Consider the following 24,048-nt stretch of genomic DNA (forward strand, 5'->3'; position numbering starts at 1 on the left):
AGAATGCTTCAAATTCTTCAATGCCCTATCAGCGGAGGCATGCAGGAATATAGTTGCAGAGACCGAATTCAGTTGACGGTTGACTGGGTTCGATCGAAGTAGTCGCCGAAACAGGTTCTCAGACCATATCCTACCAATTTTTGTTCAAACTAAGGAGCTGACTGTTTTTTTTTTAAAATTGCTTCTCATTAGGAGAGAAGCTAATATTGTGGTGCACCTTAGCTAAACATATGCCGGACTTCTTGTTGACATATATGCATTCAGCTAAATGGAAACATTGCTCTTGCTCTAGGAAAAAAGGCTTACAATACAAAATCAGACAGAAAATGCCAGTCAGCCCCTAGGAGGAAACAAGACAACTTTCTTCGACACAAACTCTCTAGAGAGAAATCTGACTAATGACACCAAAGAATACATGGCATGCCAATGGTTGATCATGAGCATAAAATTTTACACCTGATGTCAGAATTGTGTTACTTAGGACATTCACATCATCATGCATGCCATGTATTTTTTTTTTTAAAGATAAGGGGAAGATGATATTAAATCCCCTGCCTTTGCATGCTGACGCACACAGCCAGATGTATGCTAATTATAGGCAGTCATATTTCATGATAGAAATATATATGTGCTTTTCAAGCTATATGGTTGTGACAAAACTTATCCAGAAAGTAAATAGCTAAGCTACAATGAAGCAGCATCATATCCTATCTTACTATAAAGTTATAACCTACTAGTCCTAAAGCTCAACATGCAAATATATATATCACTTCATCATCCCACTAGCAATAATTACAAACAAAACGTATGCAAGCATGCAACTATAATTCATTGAATTCTACCAATCAACATCCAATCATCTTCCTTCACATTATTTTTCACAATATTTTTAACACATATATATCCATCATTTTTTAATGCTTTGCATATATTCATCCATACAATCAAAGTGCAGGATATCATATTTCATCTACAATCTCATACAAAGTCTACTAAATGTATTTCTCTCTGAACATAGTTTGACAAGCCAGTTTTATTTGTTGTTAATAACTAATACAATTTTTACTTTTTAGCTCGATTATTAAAAGAAATTTAAAAGTTACTTAGTAATTTCGGCAGCAAAGCGCAGGGAATCACCTAGTTCCAAAATATAGCTACCCTAATGAAAAGCAACCCTGAATTCCAAGTAGAACTAGCGGGTCTTAACTGAAATCAACAATGAGGGAATATATATATATAGTATTCCGGTAGAGGCCATAATGGACTCAGGACTCTAGAGCCACTATTGCATCAATGTAAAGTGGCTTTGGCTAACTGAAAGCAAGCTGAGACAAACGTACATAAGCAAGATGAGTAGCTGTTGCGATTTGTTATGCAGCTTTGAGATGTCATGAACCTGCAATAGGAGCCTCTATGCAGTTGGAGCTTTATGAAAGGGCAACCAGTTGAGGTTTAAATTAAACACCTGTTGCAAGCTGTTTTGCAAAGCAGAAGTATTAGATATGTGAATTGAAGATGAATAGCTAGAAAAGGCACGGATCGAGTATGCAACAGGAGGTAAGAACCCCTCTGCAAATAATCAGGAATTGGGTGAAGTCTTTTCCTTGTTGAATTGGGAACAGCAGGGAAGTTTTGCCAATCATTTACATTATATCCTCAAATTTGTAGTGAAATAGTCGAGAAATAAACGCAAGCATTCAGCTAGAGAGAGAGAGAGAGATGATGATGCTGTATGTTTTAAAATCAAATATATAATCAGAGATGAGAAGGAAAGGAGTAAGCGCATGCACATCACTGAGCATCAGAAGAAAAGAATAGCAGCAGTAGGTAGTGGATGACAGATTGGGAGTTAGGAGTACAAGATAGTGGATGAAACAGGATTGAATTGAACCTCTAATAATCTGAGGAGAAACTGCAGAGTTTGCGGTGTTAGATTTGCCCGCAAAATCTGCAGATTTTCCACCAAACCACGCTTAACTAGTACTACTACTTACAGACAGCACTCACACATGACACACTCGAACTGGGACTGGGAGAGGGCATAATTAAAAGAGGAAATACTCCCTGTGCTGTGATGAATAATTAACAGAGGCACAGGCGCACAGCTAAAGAAGACTAGAGACTAGTTGTTGTTACCAGCTACAGCTGGAGACGGAGTAGTGGCTGCGGGGGCGTCGTCGTCCTTGGCTCCGACAAGCACAATCTTCTCATAGACGACGTCGGAATCGGAGGTGGTGACTGGTGCGACAGGGCGGCGCGTGGCCAGCAGGGAGTACCAGACGAAGAGTAGGAAGAATGTGAGCATGGCACCACAAGCGGCGGCGAAGAGCAGCGAGAGCCAGGGGTAATAATGGTGGGGGTGAGGTTGTGGGCGGTGAGGTGGCGGCGTGGTGAGCAGGTGGGAGGGGTCGAGCGGCTGAGAGTGCTGCATGGTGTTGTTGGAGCGGAAGGCCCATGCGAAGAGGGTGCAGTTGGTGGCGGAGGAGGTGAAGCCGGCGAGCATGGGCTTGGTCCGGAGGAGGAGGAGGGCGGAGGGAGGGAGCGGGTGGAGGGAGAGCAGCGGGAGGGCGGGGCGGCGGGAGGTGGCGGAGAGGCGGAGCTGGAGCGTGGCGGAGGTGGCATTGTAGTGTATCCAAGAATGTAGGCGGGCGGGGGCGGAGGAGGGGGCGAGGTGGGAGGCGGCCGTACCCGTAGTATGGCCGGTGAGGTCGATGCGGACGCGGGCGGCGGCGTCGAAGACGATGGCGAGGAGGAAAGGGTGGCGGTCGGGGTGGGGGTGGGGCGTGAGGAAGAAGGAGAGGGAGCCTGGGCCTGACAAGGAGAAGGAGAAGTAGGTGGAGAATGCGGGGCCGAGGGCGACGGGGTGAGTGAGCTGGAGGCGGGCGCGCGGGGACGCCATGGAGACGGCGGTGGGGCGGAGGGAGGCTGCGCCGGAGAGGGCGAGGCGCGGGGGAGATGGGGATTCCGGGAAGAAGTCCAGGGAGAAGGGCGCGGTGGGCGGCGGCAGCAGGAGGAGGAGGAAGAGCAGCACCATGGCCATGGCTAACCTTCTTCTTCTCAGATCTCCGACTGCATTCTTCTCCGACGCACGCGTTGCTCGATCTGTGTCTATGGAGTGGAGTGGAGTGGAGTGTGGTGAAATGTGATGTGAGAGAGAGAGTGGATAGCGCTTGGTTTGGTGCTCTGCCTCCCTCATCTGCTTTTCCTGCTGCTTTCTGCTTTGCACGCCTTTCCACTCTCTCTCTCTCTGTTTTCTCAAAGACTCGAGGGCCTAACCCAACCCACTGGACAGTCAATTTAGGAGTACTGAATAACTCATGGGCCTGTATAATTAACGTGGCTTGCCTATAGACCCCCAGCCCAACAATCTCTCTCTCTCTCTCTCTGGGAGACTGGGCGCTAAAGATGATTATACCTGAGTGGGGTGGGTTGGTTTACATTGTCGAAAAAGAAAAAGAACATCCATCCTCTGGTGGAGGACGCAGGCAGGGGCACACGGGAGGAGAGCGCCAACGCCCGATGGCGGCGAAGACGGCTGCGTCGTTCAACAAATACTAAAACACCTTCATTTTCAACTCAACTGCATGCTGCGTCATTAAACTTTTTTTTAAAAAAAACAAACTGGATCGTGCATGATCGATCCTTGAATATATTGCTGCATGGCAAAAATGAAATGAAATTAATTCGATGTGTTTTGTACTAGCTAGCATATAGGAGTTCTCCGTTTGCATGCATTAGTAATAATTAATGTAATTGCATACGAGTGGAGTATAATTAATTAATTTAGCATGGGGGGTAATCGTTTGGCGGCGGGGGGAGCATGGCGTCGGGGGTGGGGCCGTCTTGGACGTCGAAGGCCATGGCCAAGCCGAAGGGAAGGTGTGCCTCCAGGTGGCAATGCATGAGCCACACGCCGGGGTTGTCCGCCGTGAACCGGATGACCGCCCAGCCGCCGGCGGGGACGGCGATGGTGTTGCGCTGCTGAGGGTTGACCAGGTTCTTGCGGATCTTCTTCTTGCGGATCAGGTAGTAGTAGTTGCCTGTGCCCTGCGCCAGCACGTAGAAGTTGAACCCATGGAGATGCAGCGGGTGGTTCTCCGTCCCCAGCACCGCCGTGTTCTGCAGCACCACCTCCACCGTCTCGTTGTACCGCAGCGCCTTCACCCTCGTCCCCTTGGACGTCACCATCAACGACATGTTTCTGTTCACCGCCGCCGCGTTCGTGAAGTCGAACATCACCGGCGGTCGGTCAGGGAAGTCGCGCGTGTACACGCCCGACGAACGCGATCGCGACGCCTCCAGCAGCGACATGGTCGCCGGCAGCTGGAACGAGACGTTGTTCATGCTGGCCGCCAGCGAGCCCCGCGTCCGGTTGCACAGCGTCTGCGCCGGCAAGCACGGCGCGATGGCGAGGCCGTAGGTGACCACCATCCGCGTGTCCACCCGCTGCGGCACCGTCGGCTTGCCGTCCCGCAGCAGACCCGTCAGGCTGCCGTAGAAGCGCTGCGCTGTAGCGCTGTCGTTGAGCGCCGGCATACGCGGCGACATTATTATTGTCTTGGCGGCGTCCTTGGCGTCGTCGTCGTAGCGGAGGAGCGCCCTGGCGGTGGCGCTGTATGTGGCGTTGGCGATGCTCTGGTACACCTGGGCGGCCACGTAGTAGCGGCGCCCCGGCGCGGCCCCCGCGTGCATGAGGGCGTCCACCGTCTGGCCTGGCGCGATGACGATGACGTCCGTGTGGTAGGGGTCGGTGTAGCAGGCGTCCACGGCGACGACGGTGAAGTTGTGGGCGGCCACCTTGAAGAAGAGCTGGTAGTTGAGCGCGGCGTTGACGAGGCGGAGCAGGTAGGTGTTGCCGCGAGCGACGCGCAGGTGGTGCATCTCCTTGTGCGCGTGGAAGAGGCCGGGCATGCCGTTTATGGTGAGCGCGACGGAGTTGGCGGGCTGTCCGCCGGTGAGGAAGGCCTGCCTCTCGACGTCGACGAGGGTGGCGGAGGCGTTCCACCACTCGCCGAGGAGGAGGGTGTGCTCGGCATGAGGGGCGGGGAAGGGGTAAGGGACGCCGGGGCGGGGGCGGATGAGGAGGGCGCCGTAGACGGTGGCGCGGAGGAAGGAGACGTGGGCGTGCCACCAGAGCGTGCCCTCCTGCCCGGTGACGTTGAAGCGGTAGGTGTAGGAGGAGCCGGCGCCGGAGCCGGGGAGGATGGGGCACTGGGTCACCATGGCTGGGCCGTCGGCCCATGCGGAGAGGCGCTGCAGGACGCCATGCCAGTGGATGGTGATGTTGTATGGCGAGTTGTTGACGACGCGGACGAGGAGGGTGTCGCCGTTGCGCGCCTCCACCTTGGGCCCCGGGAACTGCCCGTTCACCGCCGTTATCACCTGCCGCTGCCCCAGCCGCTCCACCGTCAGGTTGCCCACCTGCATCATATGCATGCATCCATTGATCATCTCATCTATCAATATATATATAACTAATTAAAATGCACATACTACATACATGGAATGTGTGCTCCACGATGGCAGCATCAACCACAGCCTGCTGCCGCAGGCATAATAATAATGATACAATTAGTAATATTCTTGTTGATCCGGAGCCGAGGGAGGGAGCCATGCATCTATATATTATGCACTTGTGCAGTCGTAACACACACTGATCGATCGATATATATGATGATCACTACTGGATTGGAATCTGTATCGACCACGATGATCGATCCTGATGAGTATATATATCAAACGCATGCAGTACTATATAGTGTTGAGCTAAGCTAGCTAGCTAGCTAGAGCAGAGCGAATAACCACCAGCTGGAGAATGCGATCTCCTAACTAGAGCTTTATATATATCAGCCCATGCATGAATGCATGTGCATGCTAGCCATAGTTGATACTACTTGCATATACACTTACTGTACTCCACTGAGTACTATACTGACCAGTGACCACTAGCTAGCAATTAAGCTACTAAATGTATATATTCTAATAAGCTCTGCAGCTGCATGCATGCATGGCCATGTAGTCGGCAAGCTAGCTAGACACCAGGCCATTAACACTTTTAAACAACGACGAGACCCTGCATTGCAGATTTAGTTCAAGCAAGATTATTAATTAGGAGTACCTGCTTCAATTCTAGCTAGCCAATTTGTTTGTTGACAAAGTAATACTCCCTCCGTATCTAAATATTTAATGCCGTTAATTTTTTTAAATATATTTGACCGTTTACCTTATTTTAAAACTTTTATAAATATTATTCAAAAACTTGAGTAGTAGTATATTTAACAATGAAGCAAATGATAGGAAAAGAATTAATAATTACTTAAATATTTTTAAATAAAACGAACGGTTAGATATGTTTAAAAAAAAGTTAACGGTGTGAAATATTTAGGGATGGAATGGAGTGAGTATATATGTACTATATTGTAGTCGCTGCAGGCGCCAGCAGGCAGTGTCTCCATCTATATAGGTAGTTGCGATTAAAAGGAGCGGAGTTGGTGATCAGAAAGCTGCATGGCATTTGCATCTCTAGCTAGCTAAAGAGACAACATGCAACTACTATATACTAGTAATTAATAAATATATTGCTCACGCAACAATTAACTTGTTGCATGCTGCAGGTCTTTGCATGCTGAGCTGCCTGATGGAGCTCTTTCGCTTACCGCGCGTGCGCCCCTCTAAACCGGCCATCAGTACCATGTACATTTTTTGTGTGGCCCACTGAAATTTTGATCATTAATTAGTTAATGGAGATTGCCCAACAATATATGTATAATCTGTCGATAGAAAATGCTCCAAAATCATACAAACTCAAAATCGTTACATCGCTTCAAGATTCGTGTATCTATTATAACTCACACTTATCTCCTTCACTCCCTCTCTCCATCACTCACTCTTTTCAGGCCAACGCACTGCTGAGCTCCTCCCTGCCCCCCTCCCCCTCCCCCCAAACGGCGCCCCGGGCTCAGCGTCTCGTCGACGTTAGAGCCATACACGGATACACCCTCCCCCTATCTAAGGGTGTAAGTGGGTTTACCCGCGAACCCGTTTATAGACAAAAATAGTATGTAACCCGTTGGTTTGATTAGCGGGTTAACTATGAATTTGACTTATAAATAACTCTGTAGATCGATACACTTCTATATTTAGATGCGGCAAGCCGGGCCACGACGCGAAAACCCATAAATTATTATTTATGACGAGTCAAGTGGTAACGAGGTGCCCCACCTCGCTATATTCTCTGTCTTTGATAGCTCCATCGCCGCTGGAGATGCCAACCTAAACATAGCCACTGCTGGGAAACCCTAAGCAGTTAACAAATATGTTAATCATTTAATTTGTGCCTCCAAATTTACATATATATACTTTTATTTTATAAACGCAACCCAAACACAGTCACTGCTAGGGACATTTTTGCTCCTAGTTCACAACCCCTTCTAGCCCGGTTGTGCAACTGACACATAATCTCGGACTAAATATGATATTTTTAATTCCGGTTAAAATAACCGAGACTAAAAACCGATAAAAAGCAATAAAAAGGCAATAAAAAAGCAATAAAAAGGTCACATTGATCGTCAGTGAACTTTCACATTACTTAATGTTTGAATGAATGGTGATTTGATTATTTACATTGTCGTTCATATACAAGTTGCAGTTAGCTATGGTACGTAGCTTCTTCTTTTTCTTTTAGCAAGGAAGCTAGCGACGGAAGCGCTAGCGCTTATGCTTATTAATTTGGACTGATGCATGCATGATTAATACTGTAACTGTTCTGAAAGAGATTGATCAAACAGGGTTATACATGTATGATTAGTACTAGCTGACTAGCTGCCACGCGCAAACAGCAACAGATGAAGCATAATAATTAACTTGCAGCTGGGTCGCGTCCTATATATATGGATGCATACGTATGCCACCATCATATCGTTCGTTGGATCGATCTATCATCGTACGTGAGACGGTGAGATCGATCATCTGGCTTTTTGGTAAGCTAACTAACCGCACCTAGTAGCTAGCTACCAAATATATATAAACACTGTACCGAGTACGTACACCCGAGCTGATATGAGCAAAAACTGATCCCACCAGGGACGGGCTGAAGTATAAGAGGAGGTACCCAGAAATCTTATCAAGAAAATTTTTAACTATATAACTCATGTGCACCCCCATGATACAAATATAGGCACCCACACCCAGGGTTTACAAAACCGCGTGGTTACCACGCGCGGTAAACTTTTCAGTTTTTTAAACCACGGTATGTCTCGTGGTTACCACGCGGTTTTCACGGTAACCGAGCATAAACTCGATCGAAATTAAGTAGAGTAAATTAAAAAAGTGGCACCCTAGATCTCTATTTTATTCTAGCTCTCCGTCCCTAGATCCCACTGATTAATAACTGTATTTGACCGTTACTATCTCTACCGTTCGATCTTACTTCTTCCGGGCTGATAATACTTGTCGTTTTAGACAAGAGTGAGGTCAAACTTTAGAATCTTTGATTATAAATTATTTTTAAAATATTTATCTTTCAAATATGGTGACTACATGTATAGATTAGTCTTAAAAAATACTTTAATAAAATAATATATTTGTTAAAACTTTTGTACATATTATAATAGAAAATAATAGTTAAAGTTATTTTTTTAGAACGTGCTCTTATTCAAAGTGACAAGTATTATCAAATCCGGAGAGAGTAAAGTATAAAAGGTAGCACTAAGCTTTTTCGTAACAGCGTGTAGCGCGGGTTTAGGTCTCCATCTCTTTAGTAAGCGTGTAGGATTAATTAATAATTAAACACATTCGTGAATGTCTTTGCGTGTAATTACTAAAAAATTATGCCATACTGTAGGTATATTCGGTTGACGAATCTTGTTTTGTTTTACAATTATAGAGTCATATATATGATAGAGATTAGAGGGTGTCTTGTATGATACTAGACATTTTGGCACACGTTGTGCGCCCTATCGATATTAAACCTAAATGTATCAATTCATTCAGACGAATCGTGTATCAAAATAAAAATGTATAAAAAATTATTACAAAATTCTCCAGTAGTGAATAAAATTACTTATCACATTACTGTAACAGCAAGTTGTGCATACACACAATGTCGGTGGCTTAAAATCAAACCTGTAGTTAATAAAAATTGATCATCATATTATTGTAACAGCAAGCACCATGAACATGATCTAGTTGTTATTACAAATAACACTGATTCTTAATGTCGCTTAGGACAACTGCTTCATTATAATAGTAAGCAATAACAGGATACAAATTTTGGTGCAAAATATATAACATGAATTGATTCTCAGCAATGCTTTGCTAATTACACTAATTGTATCAGGTTTAGAGAGAGGAGGCTGCCCCCCGATGCCACGTGGCCCTCCTCGGAGGGGAGTCAGGCCCGAGATGGGGTGGCAGCCACTCCTTCCCAAAGACTAGTCGGAGAAGGCTGCCCCCCGATGACACGTGGCCCTCCCCTGAGGGGGGGAGTCAGGCCCGAGGTAGGATGGCGGCCACTCCTTCCCAGAGACTGGATGGAGGAGGCTGCCCCCCGATGCCACGTGACCCTCCCCGGAGGGGAGTCAGGCCTGAGGTGGGGTGGCGGCCACTCCTTCCCAAATACTAGTCGGAGGAGGCTGCCCCCCGATGCCACGTGGCCCTCCCCGGAGGAGAGTCAGGCCCGAGGTGGGATGGCGGCCACTCCTTCCCAGAGACTGGATGGAGGAGGCTGCCCCCCGATGCCACGTGGCCCTCCCTCGAGGGGAGTCAGGCCCGAGGTGGGGCGGCGGCCACTCCCTGTCCGAGACTAGAGGGAGAAGGTTGCCCCAGGCGCCACGTGGCCCTCCCCCGAGGGGGGATCGGGCCCGAGGTTGGGCGGCGGCGGCCCCCTCCCGTGACTAGGGGTCGGGCTCCCCCGACCCCCTCTCTAGGTCACCATGTACAGTGGGTTAAGTGTCCACCTCCAGGTGCCCACCTACCCGCATTTATGGCGGCCCGAGTAGTTGTGCCACGCCGCATTTAATGCAGTGTGCAATGCACTTAACTGGTCTGTGACCGGTCGAATGACCGATGGGACTGGGGTAGTGCGCCTGTGCGCTGCTCGTATGTCAGGCGACGTGCAGCCTGACATGTCCCATCAAATAATGATGGTGAGAGGTTCTCATCCTCTTATCCTAGCCGGAGTCGGTCCTCCCGCTCTGGTCAAAGCAAAGCTCCCGTTTCCTGGTGTAATAGGAGTCCAGAAGTCCTCACCCATTAAATGGTGACTGATAGGGGCACCCCCCGTGTCAGGCGGCAAGATTTGACAGGCCTCATCATCAAGATGACGTGCGCTTGCTTCCCAAGTCAAGAGACAAGACATGCATTTAATGCAAAGATTGTAATCCTTCTCCACTAAGTTATGTTTTTGGGCCCATGTGGTAACCCCTTGAGATATAAAAGAAGGTCCAGGCCTAGTAGGAGGGGGGGGGGGGAGCCCCTGATGATCAACACCTTCTATCCCAACAAGGAGATCTTGTAATTTCTCACAAGATTAGCTAAGCACAGGAGTAGGGTATTACGCTTCTCAGCGGCCCGAACCTGTATAAACTCCTTTTGTCTCATCATCTTGGAGGGGGATAACTCCCTCAAGACGACACAGCTTCGCTCACCAAGCCCTCGAATCTCACCCGCTGCCCCCGGCCGAACTCACAAAGGGGGGCCTCACGGTTCCCTGGTGGAGGAGTTCATTCTCCGACAAGTTCTAATCTAGAATGTTTAAAACAAAGGCATCATTGTTGACCTGGCAACTACCTGTTAAACAGGTATGTTTTTCCAACGTAATCATAATGTTAATTAATAAGAGATGAAAGTTAGAAATGGTAGGAGCTAGTTGGCCAAAATTTCAAAATAAGAAAATACTCCAAAAACATGTTTAGTTAACTTACCAAAATTTGGGAACAGAAAAAAAATTCCAGGTTATGTTCTAAAAGTAAACCAAATCAAAGTATCAACAGTTGCAAATATACGTTATGGGTTGTAATATGCATTCTAAGCCTGCAGGGAAATATGTTTCAGGCCAAGACTACAGTCCAGACTAATTGTCACTTTGTCAGCATAATGTTCCTGAGACATCAAAGTAAGCAGAGAGCACAAGTCAGGACATCGGCTAAATGATTCTATGGAGCAGGTTAGATGCAGCAAGGCAAAAATGAGACATAAGTTAGGTCCACAAAATGCTTGCCAAATCAGTTGTTATGAACAATGAAATACAATTTTCTGCTTGGCTGTTGTATAAGTACATGCTTATCAGGTCATTATATCGTTACTGCATCATCTGGAGAAAGAACCAAATTTCTCCTAGCCATCCTAATCAGTTCATGTGTAACATATTATTCGAAATCTGGGAACACATTATGATATATGAAGGCTGAATGGTTGCCCAGATTTATATTGCAGGAGTTGCAGTGCCAGCTTCATTTTTTTTTCTCATTGGAGAAGAAGATGATCAGATAGCATTAGAACATCAACCAACACATCCTCCCATCTTTGATAGTTCCAATTGTGCAACCCAAAAAAAATCTTTAACAGTTCCAATTGTGCAACCCAAAAAACAGTAGGATAGATAATAGGAGTTCCTGCCATTTAACATAAGATAAATCAGTAGATTATTAGTACTTGTTTGGTGATTAAATGTCGCAGCACACAACACAGCAGTGGTAGGCAGCCAACCTCTGCTCCAGCAGCACAAGGCCAAGTCTTGTAGCTTGCACTAACTGACATTTTTTACCAAATCGATTGCTCCATTCCAGCCACAAACCATAAGAGAATCATTTGAGGTAAGGGAAAGGGAAGAAAGTAGATCTGGCATTTTTTAACCAAATACCATCAGACCGGCGTCAAAGCACAAGCGAATCCAAGCAAAATCCACTGCCTAGATGCAGTGCTCTTGAGAATGACATCAAGAACGAACAAGTTCCAGGCAGATTCACTCCGCCGCAGTGACCGCCAGCTATCTCCTCCTTGATCTGCAACAAAGCATCAAGACCTAATAGCTCAGTCCCAAGCCCATCCCACCAACACACACGCACCGAAAAGAGAAAAAAAATCATCACCTCTCTTGGCCACCGACGCATCCTCGCACGAACTGGTGCTCTTCGCGGGCGCGGCCGCCGCCTGCTTCATATCGGTCGAACCAGAGGTCAAATCGGGATGAGGAGAAATCATTTCCGATCTGCAGGAGAGGGGCGATGGAGGAGAAAGGGGACTGGTCGTCGATGGTGGAGAAAAGCGAGCGATGGCCTACCGCCGCCGCCGTGAGGGCAAGGGAGAGAGCAAGAGGGGAACAGCGGTCGAGTGGCGGCTAGGGTTTGGGGGAGGTGGAGCCTGCAGGGATGTTTGGTTTCGCAAAAAGACCCCTCACTTTACGCTTTTCAGAGCGCACTCCTGTTTTCCGAATTTTCTCTTCTTAGCATAAGATATTTCATATTTCAGAGGGCCGGTGCGTAATAATACATGACTGAGGAATGTACGTCTAGGGATCTATAACAAATTATCGGTAAAATCAAGGGTTTTTTTGAAAAATGACCAGATCCCACAGCCCGGCGCTCGCTCGCGAAATCTGGCTACCTGGGTGTTCGGGGGCGACGTGGATAGCGCGGCGATCGAACACACGACTCCGAATCGCTGTGGGAGCTTCAGGGGTAGGTTTTAATATAACCGATATATAGAATAGGATGCCAAGTCTATATAACCGGGTGGAACTAGAGGTGGTAATGGGTTTAACTCTTTAGCCTGGAAGAATTTGAAGGTTAGGCAATGGGCTGAACTTTTATTCATTTTTAACCTAAGAATATATGGGAGTTAAGTAGGGTTGTGAAAAAACCCATGAGTCTTAACCAATTACCACCCCTAGGTGGAACCAACACTTACAATATTTGTAGGGTAGAGGGACCGCTCACTACTACAAAAACCGTTTTCACTGGTGGCTGACTGTGGCGGCAATGTTAAGATATCCGCCGTAGAAAACATTTTTTGGAGCAAAAAGAATCCCCAATCCCCAATCCCTAGTCGTCGGTTGCCATCATCGAGCTACGTCGGCGAAGGACAGAGCTCGCTGCAGACATCGTCGTAGCTGCCGCGGTTACCATTGTCACCGCCAGTCGAGCCACGGTCACCATGTGGCCCCAACCCACTGCTTGCCAGATCTGGGAGTTGGGAGGTGTTAACGCCAAAATTTGGTAAGCTCTGAAGTCATCATAAGCCTAGAGTAAGTATCGGCTTCAGAGTCCTAGAATCGGCCGATGGGCATTATCAATTGCCAGTAGTCGGATTTTTTATGGGTTTGGTTAAGGAAGTTAATCAATTAAATAAAGCTTATCCAAAAGAGACCAAATTCAAGGAGGATGTGGCATGGCAGTTTATCTATTAATTAGGAAGAGTGTGTTAGTTTCCTTTTATCTTTAGGAAAGTGTGTTTAGTGTCCGATAAGGACTCTATGTTTTTTTCTTTTATCTTTAGGAAAGTTTGTATCGTATACCCATGGGTATAAATATGTACTCCCAAGGTCCCTGTAAACTATTTCATGATCAGTACAACTACTCTCGGCGCATCGTCACCCTCTTTTTCGAGGTTTTTACTTATCAATCGGCGAAACTTGGCACCTAACGCGGGGCTGCATCGGCTTCCGATATCTGGCGAAGGGGTAAGTCCTACGTTTCGATGGCCCTAGGCAATTGTGTTAGCTACATTGCTGTTGTTCAAGGCTTCATTGCTTCCATCTCTTGGATCGCTCTGGTTCGGTTGATATATTTGCCTACCTATTTATTATATATCTTAGTTAATCCAAGTCGATTATTCAATTTACTTGTACGATCAGATCTTTTCTAGGGTATTCCCGGTATCAGCTAAATTGTTTTGTCGATCTAGATTAGCTAAGGTATCAACCATCCTAAAAAACAGTCAAATGCTTGATTATCTAGATATTATTTTTTTCAGACTTAGTGTTGCATCAGTTAAGTTTGACCTACTAAGTCGTGTTTACAACCATAATCTCTAGCTTACTTTTTAATTGTCAACAAGGGTTTCATCGGGGTTTCAGTCGATGAGTTATCTAGACGTTGCATCGGCTTATAAGGATTACATACAAGTTAGATTTAGCCGACCACAAGCAAGGTTTCACTATTTATCTAATTGTTTGGATTTAATGACATCGGACCTCCAGCCGATGTATGCTTTAACCTTTGGATTAGCGCTTATTCTATCATATCTTTATTAGCCGATTGGTTTCTACTTAATTATATTATTGTTTCATTACATTATCATCAGCCGATTGTCTTTATGTCATTATTTACTCAAGTGTCAGAATCTACATTGGACATATAGACGATTACTCAAAACCCTACCGAAATCAGCTGGTATCGGCATCGGTTAGCATCGCTTAATCGGCTTGTCAGTCTATCGGCTCTTTGGTGATAGATATATTTATCTATTTTGTTAGTTGCAGGATCAAACTGACTGGCACGCCCGCATCTCATCAATATTTAGACCTGCACTGGAGCTAAGAAGTTCTTCCTGGCCATTGTGTTCGTCGACTTAGTTCGCACCAACACAGATCCGACACCATCGGCCGAGCGCGAATTTTTCATCAACGCAGATTTGGCACGCCTGGTGGGATGCGTGTTTTGTACCAACATGTCTGAAGAGGAAGTCAATGACAAGAAGGAACAATCCCCTAAGTCAATGCCAACAATTCCGCCCACCATGCCTTCCCCGCCACCGGATCCACCTCCTCCACCACAACCTGCCCTCTCCTTCGCCGCCCGCCGCTGGATCCGTCCCCTCCCTGTCGCCCATGCCCCAAGTCACCGCCCGTGCCCAATTGAGTCTCTACCAGATATGCAGCCGCGCCCCTTGCCGCCGCCACCACCCATGAGGGAGACGAAGGGAGAGGAGAGGGATCTGGGAAAGCTGGGAGAGATGCGGTGGGAGAGGCAGGAGGCCACCAGATTCGCTCTCCACAGGTCCCCCACCCGCCCAAGCACCACCACTATCTCCATCACCATCATTGCACGGGGAGAGGAGGAGGAGGGAGAGGGGAGAGGAGGCTGGCGCACAACTCTATTTAATTGGGTGATTTTTTTTCCTTGCGGTTCTTGTTAGTCTCCACCAGTGAAAATCCTATTTTTGCTAGCTGTTGCTTAAGTGGGCCAAAGAAAAAAAGATACATCTTCGCCGGCGGCCCTTTTAACTTGGCTGCCAGCGAAGATCCATTTTCACTGCGGTCCTTAGCCCTCACCCCTTGTTACATTTTCGCTGGCGGTTTTCGCGTATGGCTGCCAGAGAAAAAATAGATTGACGCCATGAAAAATCGATTTTGTAGTATTGGTTGTGATGACAATGTCCCCAAGACCACCGGCAGAGGCAATGGTTGCTGCTGCTACTGGTGAAAGTTGACATCAGAGGAGGTCCACCCTGATTGGCCAGAAGAATAACACCAAAATATCACACTCTATCGAATCATAGAGCTTGCTCGTGCAAGTAGGGGTGGTCATTACCATCAATCCCATCCATTTAAGACCTCATTGGACGGATCAATCACATGTGTACCGAGTCCCATCATCAAGAATGGTTGAAGAGTGTTTCCACCTTGACGTGCATGTGGGTGGGATAGCGCCACCCGTTGCTCTTACCATCATGAACTTGCGCTGCCTCCCTCTCACTGACTTCCTGTTGTCATCAAAGATGACGAGGTAGTCAGCGTCGTCGGTGAAGATGACGACCACCTAGCAAGGAGGGGTGATGGCGTCTGAGGGGCGATGGTAATTGCAACGGAGTGCGTCGTGCCGATTCTCCTTTCATCCCACATGGAGCATGCCAGTCACAGGGTGTTAGAGTATTCTGCATGTTATGCACTCGTGAAGAAATCATCTTTGGCCGGTCGACCCAAATCCATAATATGGTTTTCTCTACAGTGCCCGGAACCTCCTGGTGAAGAACACCGGAACTTCCTGGCAGAGATGAGCAGCCCGGAACTTCCGGAGTTCTTGAGCCAGGAACTTCCGGGCAACAGGGAAAATCAAAATTTGGGAAGCAAAACAGGTCCTAGCTATAGACAATCAGGCACAAGGTTGCACAAGATGTAAATCACAAGATACCAGCAGATTCAAACACAGATCATGCACAAGAGAGACAAAGGCGATTTTTTCCCGAAGTTCGGATCACACGGATCCTACTCTCCATTGAGGTGCTCAAAGAGCCGGGTCTCGATTAACCCCTTGCCTCACTTATGCAAAGATCCCAGAAGAAGTCCACAGCCTTCAACTCAACACTTCTAGGTCATTTTCTAGAATTGAGTGACCACCAAGATCCAACTCACAATTCCTTCTAGAAAAGACCACAAGTGCAAGTTGCTGTACCTAGGACAACCTCTGAAAACTCAGCACAAGAATCTTTACTCACTTACCTCGTTTCCTTGCGGAGGTGAGGAAAACCTTCACAAACCTTCCCGGGACATCCACAAGATCTTTGGAAGCTCACGGGCAACACCTAACCGTCTAGGAGAAGATCTCCAAGAGTAATAAGCCCAAGTGACAGCCCACAAGGTATCCAAAGTGCTCAAACAAACATAATCTTCAAGCCATCTCCAAAACACTCCTACACTCTAATCTAATCTCTCAATCTCACAAGATAGGCTGTAGATTTGAGTGGAGGAAGCAAAGGAAGCTTGGGAGTGGCTAGAAAACCCTAGAACATGAAAGAACTGAAGTGGAATGGCCACAGGGTGACCTGGGGACGAAATCCATATATATAACGGCTAGGTGACGTCATCTAGCCGTTACTCACAAGTTTGAACTGGAAACCTGCTAGGAGGTTCCGGGCAAAAGTGCCAGAAACTTCCGGGCAGCACTTGGGAAAAATCTAGCTAAACTTCAGTGCCCGGAAGTTTCGGCCAGAACCTCCGGGTAGCCCTCTCTGTCTCGGGGAGAAAATAAACTTTGGTGTCCGGAGGTTCCGGCCAGAACCTCTGGGTAAGCCTCTCTGTCCCGGGGAAAAACATTTCCAAAAAAGATTCCAAAAACCTTTAGACTCATGAATATGACTCAGAGCACTTTGTATACCCTAGAACCACACTTGAAACCCCTCTTTATAGTACGGTTTTTCCTAAACTCAATTTCAAAAGTGAAAGACCTAGTCTAATCACCTTCGGTGTTTTTCGCACTTAGGAACATTCAAATTGGGGGGTCTCCTTGCATTCTTAGCCATCACAACTTGCTTTGGGACTAAATTCCTGTGAATAAACTTAATAAACACGTTAGTCCCCTTTAACCACCTTGTCATTAATCACCAAAACCCACTAGGGGGTTTAAGTGCACCTTCAATCTCACAAAAAGATAATAGAATTTAAAATTGGAATAATGAGAGAAGTGTGAAGCTCCCCCTAAAGATATGCATATAATAAAATGAGATGAAATACAATATGCAAAAAAACGAAGGAAAGCTCAAAGGAAACTTCACACTATCCTTAATCAAATAAGATGCAGATGAGAGAGCTTAAATAAAGAGTGATGCAAAAAGAAAGACTAGATGACATGGCAATCACTCAAAAAGATGAAAAGAACACATCATCACATCAAAATGCAACATCCATATGGACTAACTTGCTGACATAAAGGATGATAAAAAAAGATCTAACAGTCATTACATCCAACCAATAGAGAATATGATTACATGTCCATAGAGAGATAGATAAAAGGGAGGGAATCTGCCTGGCCAGAACTTCCGGATCACAGGACCCGGAACTTCCGGCCAAATGACCAGACAACAGTCAAGGCGGCAAAAAATGATTTAAATGACCCCCTTCAATTCACAATTTCTCCCCCTTTGGCATCAAGGCACCAAAAAGCAAGAAACCACGAAGAGAAGAAGAGGATCACTCATCTCCATCTCCATCTGAGGGAACAATCTCGGTATCGCCAGAGAGATGAGACTCATCGGACTGTGCAGCGGTGTCAACAGCTTCCTCAACATCAGTAGGAACATCCTCAACAGCTGCCTCAATGTCATCCTCATCATCATCATCATCATCTGATTGGGAAGACTCTTCATTGAAATAAGTGGATGGACCTTCACCGGCAACATTGCGGGCTGCCTCATAAGCCTCAAAAGGATCCATATAGACCTCATCTTCAGAATCATCTGACACTTCTTTCCCAGCCTCTCTTCTATCTTCCTTCTGACGCCTTTCTATCTTCTTCACTTTCTTTGCAGTCTTAGCACACATACAGAAGATTGCCTGAAGTGCCTTCTTGATGGGAGAAGAGCTCGAGGATGGTGGTGGAGCACTAGAAGAAGGACCAGCCGAGGTAGAGGGGATGGATCTAGGTGCCACTGAAGAAGAGGATGGTGGAACACGAGGACGAAAAGGATTGTGGCGCCCATCTTTGATGTAGAACACCCCGGTGACTGACTCAATCATCTTCATAATGAATGGAGCATAGATGCAACCTCGCTTAGGCTCAAGAATGGTGTTGGCAATCTCATACCAAATCAACTTCATCACACTGAAAGGAGGCTGATTGTAGCGCATGCGACTGAGAAGATGAGCATGTTTGGAAGGCAAAGCAGTGGCATCTCCAACCTTTGGAAGCAAAGACCAACGAAAGATGGAGTACAGCACCTTGTAGTTTGGATGCAAACCATGAGTAGTTCCCATACAAGTTCTAGGAGCATCCTTAGTATACATGAACTTGGTCTTGATCAAGGGGAGGGGTGCTTCACTATGAATATTAGGCCTATTGAGATCCTCATCCTCCAAGCCCAATATCTCAGCAAACTGTGCTATGGAAATCTTGTGCCTAACACCCTCAGTCATCCATTTTACATAAGGAGTTCCCTTCCTTGTAGAACCAAAGAAAGCTGTCGCATAGAACTGTGCAATGACCTCCTCATTCCAATCATACTCCAAGGCAAGAATATCCCCAAGATTCTTGTTGTGGCAAACTTGCATTGCTTGATTGAACACTTCATTGTTTTTCTTCCTCATGTAAGTCCAATCAATCCACTTCATCTCAACCACTGGATTGTCTCTAGCCATAATCACTGAGTTGTACCGATCCAACTGAGTTAAGGTTCTGAAACGTGGATCCTGTGACTCCTCAGGCTGTGTCTGTGGATCAATCAATCGGTCCCTTCGGCACTTGGCAAGCTGATGAAGGTAGTTGGACTTGGGTCTCCCAATGTGGTGCATAGGAGTGGTGTCAAAACCAATAGTCTTGTAGAGCCGAACGGGATTCTCACGAGATCCAACAGGGAAATCATGAGAAGCCCTTCCAGCCCCAGAAGAGCGACCACCACCTCTCCCACGACCTCTTGAAGAAGAAGCATCACTACCCTGACCACTGTCAACATCTCGAATCTGGACTGGGCGATTGCTTGTTTGCCTTGTAAACCTGGGAGAGGTACGAGTGCCGCTGCCACTGCCACCTTCAACCACTTTCTCTTTTCCCAAACGACCACGAGGAAAACGAATAGGAGGACTCTCATCACCGGACACATCCTGAGAAGTTTTCTGTCTTTTCTCACGAGTCATAGTGCTTACTGCAACAGGAATCAATAAATTGGAGTGCAGTAGTTAGGTAAAAAAAAGAGAGAATCAAGAGTGGCTGGCTGGCTGGACAGCGCCCGGAGGTTCCGGGTGCAAGAACACCGGAACTTCCGGCCGGCAAATATGAAGAACAGAGGTCTCAAAAATAGCCAGTGCATGTGAACAAATCCTATAGATTGGTGATCTACAAGGTAGCAGAAACAAGACTATCCAAGAGGTTTTCTCCCTAGGTTCACAGATTTAGAGATCGGGATAAAAACACAATGAACCGAGAGAGGGAATCAAAAAGTGCTACCTTGAGAGAGGAAATCGCAGAACTATCGCGGGAAGATCCTCCTAGCCACCAATGTGGTTGATTCCATGAAGAAGAATCAAATTTTCACGGGTGGAAAAGGAAATCGCCACTAAGGGCACTGTGGCGGCGGCTAGGGCTGGCGTCGGGGAGGGAGTAGAAATGAGGAGAGAGACTAGGGTTTCTAACTCCCCTTGAGAGTAAAAACTCCCCGACACCCGGAGGTTCCGGACAGGGAGGCCCGGAACTTCCGGCCTGACAGATAAAGGGCAGTCAGGCCCAAAAACAAGGAGGTGATGAGAATTCAACGAAGGAAAATTAGGAACTATGGACATGAAGAGACTTATGATGTATATGACCAGCCAACAAATAACATTACATAACTATGGTCATAATACATCACAAGAAGGAAATGAAAACCAAATTTTCGCAATCAAAGGCACACAAAGGATTTTGCAAAAATTTTCACAAAAGGGTTTTTGGATAAAAGGGGAATGTTTGAGCTTTATTCCTGGTATCAAGACCATCTTCTATACAAGAAGTGATCTCAAGACACAAAAGCTCTTTTTTTTTTAATTTACATTTTAGTGACATATGTTTGACTATAAATTAGCCAATCACCCATCACCTAATGATGCGAGAATCTAAGATATTGAGCTCACTCCTAAGCTCGCAAAATCTTTTCTCATCTAAAGGCTTGGTGAAAATGTCGGCTAATTGGGTCTCGGTTCTCACATGGGTAAGGCATATGTCTCCTTTGGTCTCATGATCTCTCAAAAAGTGGTGGCGAATATCTATGTGTTTGGTTCGAGAATGTTGAACGGGATTATTGGCTATTTTGATGGCACTCTCATTGTCACATAGGAGTGGGATCTTGGTGAAGTTGTAGCCAAAGTCTTTTAGGGTTTGTTTCATCCAAAGGAGTTGGGCACAACAAGAACCGGTGGCGACATATTCGGCTTCGGCGGTGGATAAAGCAATGGAATTTTGCTTCTTGGAGGACCAAGAAACAAGGGACCGCCCAAGAAATTGGCAAGTCCCGGTTGTGCTTTTTCTATCAACCTTACACCCGGCGTAATCCGAATCGAAATAGCCCAAAAGCTCAAAGTCACAACCCTTAGGATACCACAAGCCAAGATTAGGAGTATGGACTAAATATCTTAGAATTCTCTTGACGGCAATCAAATGGCACTCTTTAGGCTCCGCTTGAAAGCGAGCACACATGCATACACTAAGCATGATATCGGGACGAGATGCACATAAGTAAAGCAAGGATCCTATCATGGAGCGATATACCTTTTGGTCCACACATTTACCATTATCGTTGAGGTCTAGGTGGCCATTAGTAGGCATGGACGTCTTGATGGGTTTGGCATCTTCCATCCCAAACTTCTTGAGAATGTCCTTCACATACTTGATTTGAGAGATGAAAGTGCCCTCTTGAGCTTGTTTCACTTGTAGCCCAAGGAAGAAGGTCAACTCACCCATCATAGACTTCTCGAACCTTTTAGTCATGATACTACTAAATTCTTCACAAAAAGAGGCATTAGTAGAACCAAATATTATGTCATCGACATAAATTTGGCATATGAATAAATCACTCTTAAAGTTTTTAGTGAAGAGAGTAGTATCCGCCTTTCCAATTTCAAAACCATTTTTCAAAAGAAAATCTCGGAGACATTCATACCAAGCCCTAAGGGCTTGTTTGAGCCCGTAGAGCGCCTTGTGGAGCTTGTACACATGGTTTGGCAACTTTGGATCCTCGAACCCCGGTGGTTGCTCCACAAAGACCAACTCCGAGATAGGTCCATTGAGAAAGGCACTCTTGACATCCATTTGGAATAACCTGAAATTATGGTGAGCGGCATAGGCTAAAAGGATTCGAATTGACTCAAGGCGAGCAACGGGTGCGAAGGTTTCACCAAAATCGAGACCCTCGACTTGGGTGAACCCTTGCGCAACTAACCGGGCTTCGTTCCTTACAACCACTCCATGTTCATCTTGCTTGTTGCGGAAGATCCACTTAGTGCCAATGACATTTTGGTTGGGTCTCTCCACCAACGTCCATACTTGATTGCGAGTGAAGTTATTCAATTCCTCTTGCATAGCCATCACCCAATCCGGATCACCAAGTGCATCTTCAACCCTGGTTGGTTCCAAAGAAGAGACAAACGAATAGTGTTGACAAAAGCTAGCGACACGAGAACGAGTAGTTACCCCCTTTCTTATGTCACCAAGTATGTTGTCGACGGGATGATCTCTTTGGACAGTGTGATGTATTCTTGGATGGTGCACCGAGGAGACCTGAGCTTGATCAGGATGCTCTACAGTACCCTCGGCATCAATCCCATCCACTTGTGCCGTAGGCACGCCTTGACTGTCCTCTGCCCGGAACTTCCTGGCAGATGGACCCGGAACTTCCTGGCCTGGAGAGGTCCGGAGGTTCCGACCATCTGGTCCCGGAACTTCCGGGTCGACTGACACTTGACTCAATTTAGGGCTATTGGATGTCGATGACGAAGGTTGATCCCTGTCTTCTTGATCATCCTGCGTCTCGACTGGTCGTATGTCTCCAATAGCCTTAGTACCTATAGCTTGACTTGGATCCACATCACCTACAACATGTACAACAACTTGCTCTCCTTGGGAGCCATTAGATTCATCAAATGTCACATCCCTAGTGACTTCAACAATACCGGAGGTTTTGTTGAAGACACGATAGGCATGTGCATTTGATTCATAGCCAAGTAAGAATCCCTCATCCACCTTAGGTGAGAACTTAGATGAGCGAGGTCTCTTACTCAAAATAAAGCATTTGCTCCCAAAGACACGAAAATATGAAACATTAGGTTTCTTACCACTCAAGAGCTCATATGAAGTTTTCTTTAAGATCTTGTGGAGGTACAATCGGTTGATGGCATGACATACGGTACTCACGGCCTCCGCCCAAAAAATATCCGAAGTCTTGTACTCATCAAGCATTGATCTTGCGGCTTCAATAAGAGTTCGGTTCTTTCTCTCAACAATGCCATTTTGAGGAGGATCATATGGGGCGGAGAACTCATGCTTGATTCCCACTTCATCAAGGAATTCCTCCACTTGAGTGTTCTTGAATTCTCCTCCATTGTCGCTTCGCACCCTCTTGATGGTGAGATCATAGAGGTTTTGGGCTTGCTTGGCGAAGCGCTTGAAGACATCTTGAGCCTCACTCTTGTCATGGAGAAAATACACCCAAGTGAAGCGGGAAAAATCATCAACAATGACAAAACCATACTTGTTACCTCCAATACTTATATAGGCCACGGGCCCGAATAAATCCATATGTAGAAGCTCAAGAGGGCGTGTTGTAGTCATGATGTTCTTGATAGGATGTGGATTCCCAACTTGTTTCCCGGCCTGGCAAGCACTACACACATGATCTTTCTCAAATGTGACATTAGTGAGCCCGAGGATGTGTTCCCCCTTTAGAAGAGTTGCCAAATTCCGCATTCCAACATGGGCTAGTCTACGATGCCATAGCCAACCCATGGAGGATTTAGCAATCAAACAAGCTTCCGGATTCACTCTATCCACATCGAAATCGACAAGATAGAGATCACCCTTTAACTTGCCTTTGAATGCTACGGAGGAGTCATCCCTTCTAAAGACGGTCACATCCTCATCGGTAAACAAGTAATTGTAACTCAACTTACATACTTGAGAAACGGATAATAAATTGTAGCTTAATGAATTGACAAGAAGAACATTAGAGAGAGATTGATTATTGGAGATGGCAATTTTACCTAGACCCATTACCTTTCCTTTACCATCATCTCCAAACACAATATTCTCACGAGTTCCGTTCTCCTCATCAAGACTTGTAAACATACTCATCTCTCCAGTCCTATGATTGGTGCAACCACTGTCCACAACCCAACTTGAACCACCGGAGGAGTATGCCTACAAAAGAAATCAAGCTTGGGATTTAGGAACCAAAACTTGTCTAAGTTTGGGTCCCTTGATGTTAGTTACCAAAGCCTTTGGCACCCACACACAAGTACGATATTCATCATTGTAATTCCCATTAAAATAAGCAACCACTTTGCCCTCTGAATTTTTGGAAATTACATATGAATCATAGTAAAGACCATCTGGCCGGAACCTCCTGGCATTATGCCCGGAACTTCCGGTTATGTCT

The 24,048-nt window shown here is 46.3% G+C and overlaps 2 protein-coding genes and 1 pseudogene across 2 annotated transcripts; all 3 read right to left on the minus strand.

Moving 5' to 3' along the window:
• Positions 1–1,795: 1,795 nt before the first annotated feature.
• LOC127778358 (uncharacterized) lies at positions 1,796–3,192 on the minus strand. The gene has a single exon (XM_052304943.1). It carries the CDS (start codon positions 3,038–3,040, stop codon positions 2,123–2,125), a length of 918 nt encoding a protein of 305 aa, XP_052160903.1. The 5' UTR covers positions 3,041–3,192; the 3' UTR covers positions 1,796–2,122.
• Positions 3,193–3,580: 388 nt separating this feature from the next.
• On the minus strand, positions 3,581–5,791 carry LOC127779849 (laccase-14). Its single transcript, XM_052306768.1, has 2 exons — positions 5,501–5,791; positions 3,581–5,421 (listed from the first exon to the last, which is right to left on the minus strand). Exons 1-2 carry the CDS (start codon positions 5,612–5,614, stop codon positions 3,784–3,786), a joined length of 1,752 nt encoding a protein of 583 aa, XP_052162728.1. The 5' UTR covers positions 5,615–5,791; the 3' UTR covers positions 3,581–3,783.
• A 5,597-nt stretch (positions 5,792–11,388) lies between these two features.
• LOC127779221 (uncharacterized) lies at positions 11,389–15,038 on the minus strand (annotated as a pseudogene).
• Positions 15,039–24,048: the final 9,010 nt, after the last annotated feature.

Source organism: Oryza glaberrima, chromosome 7 (assembly GCF_000147395.1).
Source record: "Oryza glaberrima chromosome 7, OglaRS2, whole genome shotgun sequence".
NCBI classification, from domain to species: Eukaryota; Viridiplantae; Streptophyta; class Magnoliopsida; order Poales; family Poaceae; genus Oryza; species Oryza glaberrima.